Source organism: Ranitomeya variabilis, chromosome 4 (genome assembly GCF_051348905.1).
Source record: "Ranitomeya variabilis isolate aRanVar5 chromosome 4, aRanVar5.hap1, whole genome shotgun sequence".
NCBI lineage: Eukaryota > Metazoa > Chordata > Amphibia > Anura > Dendrobatidae > Ranitomeya > Ranitomeya variabilis.
Genome location: NC_135235.1, coordinates 213,832,710 through 213,850,669, shown reverse-complemented (window position 1 = coordinate 213,850,669; position 17,960 = coordinate 213,832,710). Strand labels below are relative to the sequence as shown.

The window sequence follows — 17,960 nt, the reverse complement described above, 5'->3', positions numbered from 1 at the left end:
GGTGTCCTCTCCAGAATCCCCATCATTGTTCTCCCCCACCCTCATCATTGTTCTTCACCTGCAGACCTCAGTATCCTCTCCACCACATCTCAGTGTCCTCTCCACCAGCTCCATCTTTGTTCTCCCCCCACCCCCATTGTTTTTCTCCACCAGCACACCTCAGTGCCCTATCCACTAAAGATGAGAGTACGTGGTCATAAAACATTCGCCAATCTCAAATATAGCACATTCGGACTCATGTTTGCTTTCATGAGCCTTTTTTACTCAGTCAGCAAAAGTTGGTCACAGTTCGGTAAATGATCGCGTTTCTACTAATGCTTTTGTTATTATTTCGGCTATGACAGTGCTGCTGTATGATGAGTTTGATGATGGGAGGGCATGTGTCTAGGTCAGAGGAGCATGTGGAAAGGTTATAGCAGCTGTGCTTGCTTCCCCCTTTAACTTTATATGTGTTGATTCCGGCAACCAATCAGGGCCCAGAAACCATCCACAGTGTCATGGCCATATAAAAAGCGGACATCTTGTTTTTCTGGCACCATCTGCTCAGTGTCACAGTGCAGAGAGGTCGCTCCTGCCCTAGAGCTGCTGCTGCTGAAACTAAACTTATCCTGTGCAAAATCAGCTTCCAGCATCAAACTAGATTGTCCAAAAATTGTGTGGCAGTCACTGGAAGCCCCATTAGCTACTTCAACCTACTACTACTAACTTTGTGCTAACACTGTGTTTCAGTGGCAAATCAGAAGGCCAGATTTCCACTTAAAAATTGTTAGGCCTAATATAGTTGTGCAGCCACTATACTTCAAATTGTTTATGCTAAAACTATGTTTCAATATAATAACAGATTGTCGAAAGGCAAATAGACCCTTAACTAAAAATTCTTACATTAATACTTAACTTTTACTTTGAAATTAATTAGTGTTAATAATAGTGCTCATTTAAAATTGCAGTGTCTAACACAGTTGAATTTTTACCCTAATAATTAGTCACAGAGGGTAGATAGGTTTCTTCCCTACAACGGTGGACTAACCTTGCACAGTTTCACTGTTGGCTTCCATGGGGGTAAGGATTAATAAATGTTTCCCCTTTCAAGAATTGGGTTCCAGTGAGTAATTTCCACTGTTTAGCTTGACCACCGTGGTGGTAAATATTATTCAAAGCTCCCCCTCATGGCAGATTTGTAGTGAATGATTCACTGACTTCATTAATAATAGGTAATATTAGTCATAGTTAGGACATTTATCCAGTATATATGTTAACCCCTTAACCCCCAACGCTTTTTTCGGTTTTGCGTTTTTGTTTTTCGCTCCCCTCCTTCCCTGAGCCATAACTTTTTTTTTTTCTGTCAATATGGCCATATGAGGGCTTATTTTTTGCAAGATGAGTTGTACTTTTGAATGATACCACTGGTTTTACCATGTTGTGTACTAGAAAACAGGAAAAAAATTCCAAGTGCGGTAAAATTGCAAAAAAGTTTAATCCCACACGTTTTTTTGTTTGGCTTTTTTGCTAGGTTCACTACATGCTAAAACTGACCTGCCACTGTGATTCTCCAGGTAATTACGAGTTCATAGACACCAAACATGTCTAGGTTCTTTTATATCTAAGTAGTGAAAAAAAATTGGAAACTTTGAAAACAAAATAATTGCGCAATTTTCCAATACCCAAAGTGTCTCCATTTTTTGTGATCTGGGGTCGGGTGAGGGTTTATTTTTTGCATGCCAAGCTGACACTTTTAATGATACCATTTGTGCATATACGTTCTTTTGATCGCCCGCTATTGCATTTTAATGCAATGTCGTGGTGACCAAAAAAAAAATATCCAAAACGCTAGAATTACGTTATCACTACGCCGTTTAGCGATTAGGTTAATTCTTTTTCTTTATTGATAGATTGGGAAATTCTGAACGCGGCGATACCAAATATGTATAGGTTTGTAATTTTTTTATTTTTTTTTTAATGGGGCAAAAGGGGGGGGGGGTGATTTAAACTTTTATATATTTTTTATTTTTTTCATATAATTAAAAACAGATTTTTTTTTAATTTAGGCATGCTTCAATAGTCTCCATGGGAGGCTAGAAGCTGCCATAACTCGATCTCCTCTATGTAGTTGAAATACAGCATTGCTATGAGCGCCGACCACAGGGTGGTGAGGAGTTAATGTATGCCAAAGAGATGAGCGGCGGATACTGTGTCTCTTTGGCACACATTAACCCCTGACCACCACTGCAGCCCCTGGAGGACAGACATATATTTATAGGTCGACTGTGCCATCACCTGATTTCCACAGCAGGGACCCTTTTTACGGAGAACATTAAGCCCCTGTGGCACCAGGACTGTGATGCTATTATAGGCACATTCTATGCCAGTACTAAGACTGCAGCCCAATAAGGTCTACCATATGCTATCTTGCTACAGTTATACCTATTCCCTACACGTGAATTCTGATAGGAGTAACTACTTTACCGAACTGCATAAACATTTTGAGGAGCTCATTACTCCAATCCTGTGTATACAATTTTACACCATGTTCTTTCTGTGACAAGCAGTCGGAATGATGAAGGTCTAGATAAGACCGAAACGTTTAGAGGCGGCAAAAATAATAAAAAATCCTTTTGCAATGACATACTAAGTTGAGTGCCAAGTTCTTTATTTTACTGTCACGTTGTGAACGACTGGAGAGGATGGTGCAGTAGTATCTGGAGCTCAATATCAATGTTATCAGGGGGAGTTTGTACCCTTTTACATTTTGGTCTTCAAAAATGAAAGAGTGGCCTGAGCTCGCCTGTCATGCCTTGGAGGTTTTGTCATGCCGGCAGCCAGCGTTCTCTCAGAACGTGTCTTCAGTGCTGCTGGTGGTGTCCTGATGGATGAGCGCATCCGGTTGTGCTCTGAAAGTGTAGAACGCCTAACTTTCATTAAAATGAACAAGCTTTTGCATTTCTGATGCAGATTGGGAAGACTAGGCGATGTGTCTTTTTTTGTGTCATGTATTCATCTTGCGTTATTGCAGTTTGTGCCATCTTTATGGTGTCTTCTGTGCCTGCTGTTGCTACTGATGCTGATGTTACAAACAATTTTTTGAAATGTGGAGACTCCAAGTTGGGTCTCCATCTGGTGGGTTGCCTGTGGTTGAAGGTCTGTCAGAGGCCTATTATAATATTTCTACTCTGTGGAAATTTAAGCCACTTTAGTGGTGAGTGACAATTATTTTTAAAATGTGAGGACTCTAAGTTGGGTATCCATCAGGTGGCTTGACTGTAGTGGAAGGTGTGTCAGAGGCCTGTTATACTGTTTCTACTCTGCGGAAATTGATGCCACTTTTGTGCTGTATGACAATTATTTTTTTAAATGTGGAGACTCCAGGTTAGGTATCCATCTGGTGAGTTGCCTGTGTAAGTAGGTCTCACAGACAGGCAGGCTTGCACTTACTTTCAGTCAACTACCTGTGTTATTTTTCTTACATTTTTCTACCAATAGTAGTCTATGAAACCGATGTTTGTGGCATCTGAGTGTGGCTGGAATGAAAAAAAAAATTGGAGGTGTTGCATGAGCTGTGAGGTCTCCCAGCTAAGAAGGCTTACACCACTCCCATAACTACCAGGTCCTCATTAAAACTTAAATTCCAAGCTGTAAATGCTGGGACAGATCCTGATACCTCATATAAGGCCTCTGGCTGACTGCTGTTGTGCCATTTGCAAATTTCTACTTTGGGTCAATTGTTGCCACTTTTCCAGGGGTCTGCTCCTAATTTTAGCCGTTTGGGAAGCTTTTTGTTACCCCTTAAGGAGTTGTCTATGCATTTACTTTTGCCTCCCATTTAATCTAATGGTTTCGGATACGTTCATCCAACCATTCAGCGAACCGTTCAGCGAATGGAGTTCTGTTCAGCGAAACCGAACCGAACCTTAGAAGGTTCACTCATCTCTACTCTCGACCACCACAGCTCAGTAGAAAATGCCGAGCAGGAAGCAGAGGACAGATCCCTGCAGCTGCGCTCCACTGCCATTTATTCCTGTGGGCAGCGGAGCTGCAGGGATGCTCCCTGCCCTCCGCACATGAGGACAATCTGTCCATGGGCCCCATGGAGCCTCGGGCTCTGAGAAACAGGCCATATTGCTCTCAGTATTAGCTGCCCTGCAACTCCCCTCCACCTCCCGACTTCGGTGCAGTTGCACTGACTGTACCGGCGGTATGTTGGATCTACATGTTGCCTAGGAGCACAATGGATAATTTTATTGCTGCCTTTTTAATTTTTGTGTTGTTGGGTTCAATCGTTTATTCTGCCTTTTATGCTACTGGATCAATGAAGCAGTTTTTTTAAGAATATGGGAGTGCTTGCTATCGTTTGGACTGTTGATATACTGTATAGTGCCGACTCTGTGGCCTAACTTCATGCTTTCGCTCATTTAGGAGACAGAGTATGTTATAATCTATGAATTAGACACAAATTATAACCTATCTGAGGATTTAAATAAAAATCTAAAGAATTTAATTTCTTGCTATGCTAGCATTCACATGTCGTTTTTAGGTTCCATTTCTTCTTACATTTTTCTAAAAAAAAATGCACAAAAACCAATGTAGTTTTATGTTTATTGTGGCAAAAAAGCCACCTCGGGCGCAATTTGTGAATGCAGCCTAAAGTCTAAAAAGTCTAATTTCTCTCTCTGAGTTAAAAGATAGTAAAAGTATAGTTCATAAAATTTAGAAATGCTTCCTTTTTTATAATAAAACATTTATCATTTGGTTAATTGTAGATAAATGTCCATACTGAAGATGTAAATGTGAAATTCAAGTTTGCAGAATATTCCCCCCACAAATTTAATTTGCTCGAATTTCAGTACTAGAAAGCAGAGGAAAGGATGTACTTATTTTCTTCCATGAGATACAGATTTTCTGTCATAGGCCACGTTCACACTAGCAGTATTTGGTCAGTATTTTACATCAGTATTTGTAAGCCAAAACCAGAAGTGGAACAATTAGAGGAAAAGTATAATAGAAACATATGCACCACTCCTGTATTTATCACCCACTCCTGGTTTTGGCTTACAAAAACTGATGTGAAAAACTGACCAAATACTGAATGTGTGAACTTGGCCATTGAGGCAAAGCATCTACAGCTAAAGCTCATATCACTGCTCATTAAGCACGCACCCAATATAATCAATGGGGTTGTTCAAATGTCTGTGCTTTTTTATGGATCATGTGTCCTTGCAAAACACAGAGGCATGTCAGTTTTTCTCCAATATCATGGATGAAAAGGGTCAATATAGTCTATGGGACCGTGAAAAACACGTACAACAGACGGATGGCATCAGTATGCTGTCCGTATTTATCACTGCAAAGAAACTTTGTAATTTCTTTATTTATCCATCTATGAAGACTGATGAAACTGATGGTAAAAACGGACACACAGACAAAACACTGATGACATCGGTACCAATGTTAGACACAGACATGTTAATGAGGCCCCCTACCAGCCAAGTGGAGAACCAGAATTCTAGCTTAATTTGAATAAATCCATCCCAATATTCCACCTGACTAGTGATTTGTTTAAGAGAAAACTATTCTTGTCATGAGCACCTCTGCCTCTTTTAATGCATGCTATGATTTTATTTGCCTTGGCAGCAGCTGCCTGGCATTGGTCACTAGAGATGAGCCGATCAGGCAAAATTCGAACCTGCCTGTTTTCTCCAGTCCTTGGATCATAATAAATGTAATCGGTAGAGAAAAAACAAAATAAAATACTTATACTCACCTTAACGCTCACCTCTCCGACCCTTCGGCTCTTCAGCATAACCCGTCCAGTCCTCATTGCATCTTCTTATCATCGCCACTTGTGCTGAATTCTGGGGCATCTTGCTTCAACCTTGGAACGGACTTCTAGCTTTTATGAGGAGTGGGATGATTTGGGGAAACCTTGTGCATGGTCTTGAATACATGCTGTGATTCAGCACTAGCAGCCATGATGAGAAGATGCGACGAGGAACGGGACAAGTGGTGGTGAGGAGCGAAGGGGCTGGATAAGTGATTAGTGATGTATGACCGTTATCCAAAAAGTATCGTTTCTCCTTGCGGAGATCGACATGCCAAGAGGAGGAGACTTAAAGCCGCAATGCTCCTCTGGGTAATATGCTAATTATGAAAATTGTCTCTTCAGAGAAGAAGAGAGCTAGAACTCTAGTGCCACTTATTGGAAGGTAGCAATCCTACAAGTCAATGTTGACCCTTTAACGAGGGTCTTGTCACATGACTTAGGATAATAGCCAAACCAGATTCTCAATTTGCCGACACTGTGTTTCGGGGTACTGCCCCTATATACCCTATATACTGACTAGGGGCAGTACCCCGAATCAGTGTCTGCAAATTGAGAATCTGATTTGGCTATTATCCTAAGTCATGTGACAAGACTCGTTAAAGGGTCAACATTGACTTGTAGGATTGCTACCTTCCAATAAGTGGCACTGGAGTTCTAACTCTTTCCCTCTCTGAAGAGACAATTTTCATAATTAGTGATGTATGAGTGTTGTTTTTATTTTTTAACTTATTGATGGCCACGTGCACTTCATTAATAATGGAAGTGACTTACAAAAAAAATCTGTATTTTGCTGAATGCAGATTTTTGCAATATTCAAGTCAAATTCAATTCGCTCACATCCACTGGTCACTTAATTCTCAGTCAGACGTCCGAGATTTTTCACATATGCAAAAGATGATCCGAACATCATTGGTTTTTGGTCCATGCGTCAGATTTATCACCAGTGTTTCATCAGTCATTGTCACCAATAAAAAAAATAAAATCACACTGGCGGACCTAGACAGACAAGGCTCCTGTGCAAGAACACCCTTTGTAGTCCAATGGCTCATCATAATACACAAATCCACCTGCTTTGGGCATGAAAATGGGCCCCTTTACCTATTTGGCCCCAATGTGGCTGCACAGGTTGCATCAGTATGCCTGCTATATGTACGAGATTTTTGGTCACTTTTTGTTGCATTTTTTTGAGATCTGCAGGTGGAGAACAATAATGAGGGTGGGGGAGAACAATGATGGAGCTACTGGAGAGGACACTGAGGTGCGGGGGGGAGAGGACACTGGGGATAACAATGAAGTAGGATCCATCTTTATGGGCATATACTGTGGGTCATAGGAAGCTGAATAAAATGACGACTTGATATCTGCGATCCAATTTCTTATTCCAGGATAAGCCACATTTGGCTTGGGTGCACTTACTTCCTCCTGGGTTAAGCAGGTGACATTTAATGGAGAGTTTCTGGTTGTTCCTGATCATGTTGTCTGTCATGTGATTTTCTTGTATAAATACTGTGGATAAAAAGTCGTTTAGCAGATTGGCTTTTCCCTATTCCTCTTCCACCATTTCTCCCAGATTATTTTTGAGGGAGCCAACACTATCATAATTGAGTTTCAAATTCTTACTATTTATGTAGTTGGATTATATTTGCTTTCCGTGGCAATGAATCTCTCCGTCTTAATCTTTTCTGCTTTGCTTTCCTTTTTACACAATTTATTTTTTTTGCCTACAAATATGTAATGTCCCGTCACTCCCCTCTTGCTTTAATTCTGTAAATGCCTTCTTTTTGTCATTTATTGTGCACAGGTCCTATTCAGGATGTTTATGCATTTCCCGTTTGTTTTATGCATTTTTATTTTTTAGAAAATTGTCCCAGTTTATGGCACTAAGATAATCTCTTCCCTGTTCGGAATTCACCTTCCTGAAGTTTAGTGTCATTGTAGCCCCATCTTCTTAAAGGATATATGAAAACTTATTATTTTGTCATCACCCCAATCCCATACTTGCTTCCACTATACTTCAATAAATATTGAACATGTCACCGATTTTCTAGGTAAATCTATTTCTAAAGGTGCTATTGGCATAAAATTCTCAGCAGATGTCGACAACGACTCATCCAATCCACCCGGGCAAAGAAATTAAACCATAGATGTCCATAAATTAGGTTATGTGTAATAATGAGAACAAGTAATGAACATGCTTACTGAAATATTTCATACAAAACCCTTTGTTGGTGATGATAGCTTCAAGACACCTCCTGTTTGGAGAAACTAGTTTCGTCATTGCTTAAGTGTGATTTTTGGCTCATTCTTAGGCTACTTTCACACTAGCGTCGTTTGGTATACGTCGCAATGCGTCGTTTAGGAGAAAAAACGCATCCTGCAAAGTTGTCTGCAGGATGCGTTTTTTCCCCATAGACTAACATTAGCGACGCATTGCAATGTATGGACACACGTCGCAACCGTCGTGCGACGGTTGCGTTGTGTTTTGGCGGACCGCTGGCACAAAAAAAGTTACATGTAACTTTTTTTGCGCGTCGTGTCCGCCATTTTCTCCGCCCCCTCCTCCCCGGACCTTACAATGGGGCAGCGGAAGCATCGTAAGACTGCTTCCGCTGCCCACGTCAGGCATTTCTTTCACAACGCGCGTCGGCACGTCGGGCCGACGCATAGCGACTGCCCCATGTCAATGCTAGTGTGAAAGCAGCCTTACACACAAACACTTTTCACATCCTGGAGGTCACATGGACTCTTTCTATGAACCCTGAGCTTTAGTCCCTTCCATACATTTTCTATTGGATTCGGGTCCGGTGATCAGCTCGGCCATTCTAGCAGCTTTATTAATTTTCTCTGAAACCAATTGAGAGTTTCCTTGGCTGTGTATTTGGGTTCATTGTCTTGCTGAAATATCTCGTTTCATATTTATTATCCTGGTAGATGACAGCAGATTTTAATCAAGAATGTCTCAGTACATTTGTCCATCCTTCCTTCAATTATATGAATTTAAAGTTTGCCAGAGCCGTATGCTGCAAAACAGCACCACACCATGATGTTCCCACCTTCACACTTCACTGTAGGTATGGTGTTTTTGGGTTGATGTGTAGTGCCTTTTGGTCTCCAAGCATGGCATGTATTATGGCATCCGAATAGTTCAATTGTGGGCTCATCTGACCAGACTGTATTCTCCCTGTATTTCACAGGCTTGTCTAAATGTTGCTGAGCAAACTGTACATGCGCTTGAACACGTTTTTTGTTCAGCATTGGAGTCTTGCGTGGTGAGCATGCATGCAAGCCATTTAGGTTGAATGCATTACTTATTGTTTTCTTTTAAACAATTGTAACTGCTGTTTCTAGTTCTTTTTGTAGCTATTCATAAGTAGTCCTTAGCTCTTGGACAATTCTTCTGATAATTTTTTTCACACCGCTGTCTGAAATCTTGCAGGGAGCACCTGGTCATGGCCAGCTTATGGTGATGCAATGTTGTTTCCTTGTCCAAATTATGGCCCAATCACTGTAACCTTCAGTAGTTAAAAATTCTTCTGAAAACTGTGCCATCAGTTGCAAACAATAAGGTTGCAAAGGTTTTGAGACAGCTCATTGGTTTTACCCATCATGAGAGGTTTCTTGTGGGGCATCTTGGTAATGATACACCTTTTAATAGGCTATCAGCTGAACCAGCTGATATTATTTTTTACTAAACGGCAGGGTTGCTTTTTTAACTACGTATAGTTTTCAGCTGGGGCCATGACTTTCCATGGCTTTTTGCACCTCTCTATCTTCATGTGTTCAATACTTTTTCCCAGCGTCATTTCTCATTATTACATATATCCAGAAATTAAGTTATCTATGATTTGATGTTTTTTCCTGTGTGGATTTGATGCGTTGTTACCAACATCTGGTGAGAATTTCATGTCAATAGCAATTTTAGAAATACAGTATATTTACTTAAAAAGTTGGAGACATGTTGAATACTTATTAAACTCACTGTATTACATATAAGCAAATCTTTCAGCATTTGTTTATTTTAACAGTAATTCTTAGGCAAACAGTTGCCTTACAAATTAATCGAACAGTAATAATTGTCATCCAGTGATGTCTTAGTTTTTCTCACTATATCATAATTTTCTTCCAAGTTTATCAATTGTAATTCCTGAATGTTGTCAGTGAGGCTTCTGGAATTAGTACGAGAAAAAAGCAATACTAAATGACTATTTGGAATAATCCAACAAGATCCCACCAGTATAATAGGAACACAGCTATAGTAGGAATTAAAACTTAACCTTTATTTTAAAGGGATTTAAAATATCAAAAAAACACAAAAAAACAAAAACACCTCAAACAAGTACCAATTGATACAGCCTGTATGGTAATGTGTCAACTAATGGCACTAATATATTATGATTGGAACTTTAGTTCTACTTGTGACGTACACTGTCCCAACATATAGGATACCTATAATCAGTACGTGCAAAAACGAATCAGGTAATCCTATTATATAGATATCAACAAGTATCAAAAAAGTATCAAACATTCAATACTTAAACAGGCGGGATGAAAACAAGATACAGTGAAAATCATAAGAATTAAAACAGGAATGATCTCACCAATTGCCACAGACCAGGTAAATGATGCCCATGATTCACTGAAGCGGAGAGTTCCATATGTCAGCGATGTCGGGAGACAATACCCTGTCAATCCCTATTGGGCTATCAATAAACCTGCGTCCCAGACTCCCGCCCTTACAAGGGCAGTCCACAGCTACCCCTGAGCAAAGTCATGCCCTGCACTCTCCCTATTGAAGTGTCCCGACGCGTTTCTTTGCAGGCCTCATCATCAGGGGACTTGCCTGCTTGGGAGATTAAAGTGCACGAGTGCTATAAGAAGGACAAAAGAACCTGCCACCCTCCTTGCTGTATTAGAGAGAGTGGGAGGAGACATGAGGTCCACATTATATAGTGAAATGGCGGACATGATTAGCCAATCGGATATTCAGGCCCCAATCATGTGATCAAAAGATATGGGTCCTTGCTGGAATTAGTAACCATGCACTTTCTGCTATTTTTGTATCCTTTTTCCTCTTATGCCAATTAGCTGTTCCTTCCTCTAACTCCATCTCACCCTCAGTTTCATTAATCAGTCCCAAACACAGCTGCCTCCATCCCATTGAGGTGCAACCCGAGCCTAATGTAGAACTTGTAGCGAACAGGGAAATGGGTCCAATTCTCCTGGATGACCAAACCGTCCTTCCTACATCAATTTCTGAGCCTCTTATTCACCTCCCTAATCTACAGCTGTGGCTTGGCACAAGATACAGATAGTTTTAGAAAAAATACTAATTTGTAATCTTTGTCCTAAGATTATGGTCTACATTTCTATAATAATTGTGAAGACCAACAAGCCTACATCTAGCTTTGTTATTGCTGCCTGTGTGCACCATGACCACTGGGACCTCACCAGCCTATTTTAGTAACCTATAGACCCGATCTGCAAAATTTCAAACATGAGCAACTGTTGTCAATCCCAGTATTTTTTATTGATCGCTCTGTATCTTCCCCTAGTAATTGAAAATGCCACTACCAGTACCTCTGGGGTGTGTCCAGAGCTCTTATGTCTATCCTTACTGGAGCAGACATTCCACTGGTTTTCAGAGGACATGTCTTGTTTGCAACATTGTTAACCCTATACTGACATCCTATGCCAAATTATAAAACGCTTCAGATTGACAAACGACAAACATTTTTTCCATGTGAAGTATTTTTCAATTGGAGGTTTCTGATGGACAGTTCTGGTTACATCCTCCCCATTAGTGCACATTTTGAGAGCAGGAGATCTGTTCAGTCTGTGAAGAAGGCTGTACTAGCTAGAAGGAGACTCTGTAATATATATTTGTAAGTGTCATAAAAATCATGCCCTCAACATATCTTTTAAAATAAAGATGAAGTGGACAACCCCTTCAAACTCTTGCTCTCCTATTCCGATCAGTAATTCCCTGTCATCGGAAGTGTCAAGTGTTTGCTCTTATTTTATTTTTGCTATTCCCCTGAGTATTACATTTTTTTCAAAATCTGCCATATGGTTCAACAGACTTTAACTTTTTGATTTAGTGCTAACATTTATGAGCTGTAATGAGGGGGCTTGACTCAAATGATCCTCTTGGGCGTATCTTCTCTGCATAATTATCCTGTGAGCCACTCCCCGTTAGTAAAGACAATAAACAATGGTGCTGAATAAAAAGACCCAAATCTCTGGAATTGTATGGCAGATTTAAAAAAAAAAAAGAAAAAATGAATACTCAGGGGAGCAGTGAGAATAAAGTAAGAGAAAAGCTGCCCATTTCTTACCTGGTGACACATCCTCTTTAACAGTGTTCTAACAAACTACCATTAACAATGTACTAGAGGATCTTTAGAATGTGACACCATCTCAGGAAAAATGCCATCAGACATCTAAGGCTACGTTCACATTAGCGTTAAGCTAATGTGCGTCGGGTTTGCGTCGGCGACGCAGCGGCGACGCATGCGTCATGCGCCCCCTATACTTAACATGGGGGACGCATGCGTTTTTTTTTGTTGCGTTGTGCCACACATGCGTCTTTTTTGCCGCAAGCGTCGGACCAAGAAAACGCAACAAGTTGCATTTTTCTTGCGTCCGATTTTCGGCAAAAACCGACGCATGCGTCGCAAAACGCAGCGTTTTTGCGTGCGTTTTGCCGCGTTTTTGCGTGCGTTGTGCGTTGCGTCGCCGACGCAGCGGCGCACAATGCTAGTGTGAACTTAGCCTAAAAAAGCTCCAAAAAGATGAAACAGATATATGTACAGGTATATATTTTATTTCAGTTTTATAAAGTTTTTTATTTTTTTGTCACAGATACTCTAAAATTCACAATTATTTTTTTTATTTACGTACTTCGCATTAGTAACTTATTTTTTTGTTCTTTTAAAGCTCCACTCAGTGCTCCTGTTCTCCGCTCCAATGTTACAATCAACAATCCTTTTGTTAATGGCACCAATAGGAGCCTCCAGTGTGACGCCGGGAATCAGACTGTGACTACTTACACTTTCTACCGGGACAGTCAGAAGATTATCTGCTCTGAGCGTTTGATCTGTAGGGGATCATTCCTGGACTTCACACCAGTAGCTGAAAATGACGGTGGATCCTACACCTGCACCATCCAGAACCCTGTCAGCTCCAACACCAGCAACTCCCTGAGTCTGACTGTGTATTGTAAGTGCATTGTCAATGTGAAATGTAGTTTATACTCTAGGAGGCATATTGAGATTTTCTGTATTTCATCCATTTCTTTATTTTTCACACAAAAAAATGAACAAGGAGTAAGATTTTCACATAATATTTTATATTTGCTATGTACTTCATTAACTATCTGTTCTCTGATGAATAGATAAGGAAGGGTAGATTGTCCTCCTCACTTTCCTGAATGCTGTTTGTATTCTCTTCTATGTCTGTTGTAATGGATGGGAACTGACCAGTTTTACCTTTGAAAAGCTGATTCTGTTCCGGTCATGTGCATGTGAAGGACACCTAGGAGTACGAAAGAACAGTTACACGAAGGTGCTTCACATGACCAGGACAGATTTATATTTACTGGAAATAGACAAAAAAGATCCATATTCAATACAAGTAAAGATTTTGAAAACTGACCGGAATTACTCCTCTCTCTTGGCTTTCTGCTTCCCAGTGGGTGGTGCCTTACTGATGATTGACAGATAGCGCCAGTGAACGGTTACACAGTGCTGCCTCTACAGCATTGGAGGAACTCAGTTGCACTGAAGCATGTTGGATCCAGTGATCTGGCTAGCTTCAAAGCAGCTCTTGCAAGCTCTAAAGCAGTGACCCTTAACTTTTCTTACCTCAAGAGCCACGTTCAGCTCTGAGATAGGGTCACAAGCCATATCCACATCCCTGAACAATTACATCTAGAGACCCCATTATTGGTATAATGAAAGCCAAAGATTCCCCATAGAGATCACATCAAGGCAGTATACTTGCATCTAGGTGATACCACCTGAGGTGATTACCCTCAGCTAGTTTTCTTACATCAAACACTCTCGCCACGCTATCACATTGTGCTTCAAGCACCACCTCAATTTGTCAACGTCATCCTATGTCCAGCTTAGAACTTACTTAATTTGTCATCCAGATCTGCTCTTCTATATGGGGCTACTCAGGAAAGTCACTATCAGAAGACCTTCTGTTCAATGCTGTTTACTAGACTAAAGGTACCTTTACACGAAGCGACGCTGCAGCGATAGCGACAACGATGCCGATCGCTGCAGCGTCGCTGTTTGGTCGCTGGAGAGCTGTCACACAGACCGCTCTCCAGCGACCAACGATCCCGAGGTCCCCGGGTAACCAGGGTAAACATCAGGTTGCTAAGCGCAGGGCCGCGCTTAGTAACCCGATGTTTACCCTGGTTACCAGTGTAAAATGTAAAAAAAACAAACAGTACATACTCACATTCACGTCCCTCGCCGTCCGCTTCCTGCAATCACTGAGTGCCGGCAGTAGCAGGGCACAGCGGTGACGTCACCGCTGTGCTGTGCTTTCACTTTCACTTTGCAGCGCTCAGTCAGTGTGGGAAGCGGACGCCGGGGGACGCATGTAAGTATGTACTGTTTGTTTTTTTTACATTTTACGCTGGTAACCAGGGTAAACATCGGGTTACTAAGCGCGGCCCTGCGCTTAGTAACCCGATGTTTACCCTGGTTACCAGTGTAAAATATCGCTGGTATCGTTGCTTTTGCTGTCAAACACAACGATACACGGTGATCGGACGACCAAATAAAGTTCTGAACTTTATTCAGCGACCAGCGACATCACAGCAGGATCCTGATCGCTGCTGCGTGTCAAACTAAATGATATCGCTATCCAGGACGCTGCAACGTCACGGATCGCTAGCGATATCGTTACAAAGTCGTTTCGTGTGAAGGTACCTTTAGTTCTAATGCATCAAGCTGGCCGAAAGCTAGGAACCCACATCATAAGCCTGTGAGGCTTTGAGGCCACAGGATGGGGATCCCTGCTCTAAAACAAAAAGAATTTGCAAGTTGGCGCTTCTTTGTCTACAAAACCGGCCAACTGTGAGACTGCAGTGGTGGCCGGAAACCTGGTCAATGAGTAGTAAACTATCGAACTAAAAATCCCTTTGTTCTTAAGAACAAAGATTTTTAATAAGAAATAAATTGGAAAGTTGCTTGTTTTTACAAGTCCTCTGCATTTTTTTCCCATTTAACAAGATAAAAAAAAACCTTTAAATATCCTTTTAAAAGATCTGACCATCATTAAAATTCGGAACATCATAGGTACAGCATAGAGGTAGTTAAGGTTCTGATTAGAAAGGGGAGTCTCACAATGGAGAAGCCATCTCAACATAGAACATACATTACTCTTATACAACTCAATTTGTACTTTACTGGAATATAGCCGGACAGTTATCACCAATTGAAATGTATCTGGCACCTACTATAATTGGCATATAAGGTGTCTGGTAGTAGCATTTTTAGCAAAATTGCTTGGTCGTTGGTGGGTTACATGGGGGACATAATTGTCCTTAGGGTCAGGAGACTAAATTCTGAGGATGTGTATACATAATGTATTATGATGTATTCATATTAGACATTCACAATCCAACCTTTATGTTTCTTTGTGTTTTGCATCTCAGTTCCGGTCTCTAATGTCGTGGTGACAAGTAATGTATCGGGACTTGTCTGGCCTGGATTAGATTCAGTGACTCTAAAATGTTTGGCTCAAGGTACAAATGTCAGCTACTCGTGGAGTCTAAAAGGAGCACCGATATCTGGAGGAACCCAATATATCCTCACCGATAATAACAAAACTCTAATTATAAACCCTGTCTCCACTGATGACAACGGATCCTTCATATGTATGGCTAAAAACATAATAAACAGCCTGAACAGCAGCGACGTGAAGTTCAACCTGGCCTGTAAGTAACACATCATATCGTGAGAAGTCATTCTGATTAGTACCGTAATCTTTTCAGAAAGGTATAGATAGGAGGCAGCCTTTTTTTCAAATACTTTAGTTGAAGAAAATTAGAATACATTGTTTAAGGTCACCCTCTATTAACTGAAGCAGGAGGTGGCTACAAAGACCCTTTTTTGCTCTTGAGGACCTGCCAGATTCACGCATTACATGGAGACCTCAATCATTTTATTTGGATCTGTGTATTGCTTCATTTCCCCTGCAGAGGTGCTGCAGGAAAATAAAACACTTGGGTGCTGGAGAACCAGTTTAGTCAAAACATTTCTTTCTGAAAGTTCCATAAATCAGACAGTGCAATCATTTCAGTGTAAAGAAAACACAATGTCACAAAGGCAAAAAACATAGGAGCCAGGAGGTCAGGGACTATTTTTTTTACTTTGTAACAAGAGGCTGCCTTCATGAGATAACCCTTTGAAAGTCCCAAAATAATTTCTAACCTTTCATTATACAAAGGGAAAATGTGTAATTTGCTTTTATAGGTTTAGGTATAAGTTATTCTGTGGGTTCTGACACCCAACACCCACTCTGAATTGCTAGCTCTGAAAACGATTGGTATGAGGTGTCATTTATCTGAGTACAACCCAATCTGATATTGACAATCTACTTTAAGGTCGATGATTAAATATATACATCCTGGACACAACTTATTCTTATGTTGGAGTAAAATCCCTTAACATTTCCTCAGATACAAGTTTGTAATGAGAAATTTAAGTTTTTAGTTAACACTTCATCTTTGGTTTTGTTCACAGCTCCGGTCTCGGCAGTGACACTGACCAATAACACATCCGAGGTGCTCTGGGCAGGAGAGGACTCGGTGTCTCTTCATTGCTCAGCTCAGGGATCAGCCATCACCTTCTCCTGGACTCTGAATGGAAACCAAGTGTTATCAAACCCTCCATATTCCATAACTCAGAGTGATTCTCCTCCAAGCTCTAATCTCACCATCAGCCCTGTCTCCAACAAGGACACTGGACCATTCATCTGCAAAGCCACCAACAGAGCTAATAGTATCAGCAGTAGTGCAGCCAACCTCAATATCAACTGTGAGTAAAATTTTACATCTATCTCTTATCTATCTATCTATCTAGAAAAATAAGACAAAGAGCAGCACCAAAAGAAAACAAAGGGAGCTTGAGAAAGGTCCACATCCTGGACTGAAACTTCGCACATGGGCCAATAAACCACTTTTATTTTTTCTATTGGAGTGCTGCCTTCATTTTTCTGGATAATATCTATCTATCTGTCTATCTATCACTATAAATAATGATGTGATACTTTTATGCCTTGCCTTGTTGCATTTTAGCAATATTTCACAGATTCAGAAGCATTTCATGAATCTCTGTTGAGAATATTCCCCTTTAAAGATGACCTGTTACTTGCTATTAATATGTATGTTTTCTACTTGTATTAATGCTGCTGTTCTCCTGAAGCCGGTGTGGTTTGTCTTTTATTTCTGCTCTTCTCCTATCCAGATAGAACAATATAATATTTACAAAAATAATAAATAATAATATTATGATATTCTCGTATATTATTATTATTATTATTATTATTATCACTTTCCTACATCCCAGGGTCTCCCGATGGGAACATTAGCTGTACTGCACAACCCATAGGACAGATCATACAGCTCGGCTGCTCCTGGCCCGGAGGAAAACCTGCAGCCAATGTCACCATGATATTTGATGATGTGCGAAATACAAGCACTAATGTAGTGTTCAGAAATGTGAGTTCTATCAGTAATATCCACGGGAGCAATCTCACCTGTAATGGGAACCAGAGAAGAACCTCAAGCTGCGTGCTAATATTTGGTAAGGAGTCCGTAATGTCATTTCAGCCATATGTATGATACTAGATGCTGTACTGGTTTTACGTAGTACATGAGATTGATAGATATGACTTAGTCACAAGCTCCTACTTCCAGTCAGTGTCCCGTAGTGAACTTATGAATGATGTGTCAATCAGTAATGCCTACCAGATATTTATGTTCCCAAGATATTGCTATTTGGCTGCTTTTTAGATCAGCTCCATTAGGGCATAGCTGTGATATTACGCAAAAGGCAAAACAAACCTCATGAGGCAGACATCAGTTCTTGCTCACTTCAACTGAAAAAAATGAATTCCCAACTCC

General features: G+C 40.7%; 1 protein-coding gene across 4 annotated transcripts in view; it reads left to right on the top strand.

Annotated features, from left to right (window-relative positions):
* Positions 1-17,960, top strand: part of LOC143770337 (cell adhesion molecule CEACAM2-like) — a 43,817-nt gene that overhangs the window by 5,914 nt on the left and 19,943 nt on the right. For all 4 annotated transcript variants that reach the window (XR_013214605.1, XR_013214606.1, XM_077259865.1 and 1 more), the window contains exons 3-6: positions 12,752-13,033; positions 15,489-15,770; positions 16,579-16,872; positions 17,404-17,640. Coding sequence is in view for 2 of the 4 variants with exons in the window: in XM_077259865.1 (XP_077115980.1) it covers positions 12,752-13,033; positions 15,489-15,770; positions 16,579-16,872; positions 17,404-17,640 (1,095 nt within the window). In the remaining 2 variants the exon portion in view is untranslated. The remainder of the gene's footprint in view (positions 1-12,751; positions 13,034-15,488; positions 15,771-16,578; positions 16,873-17,403; positions 17,641-17,960) is intronic.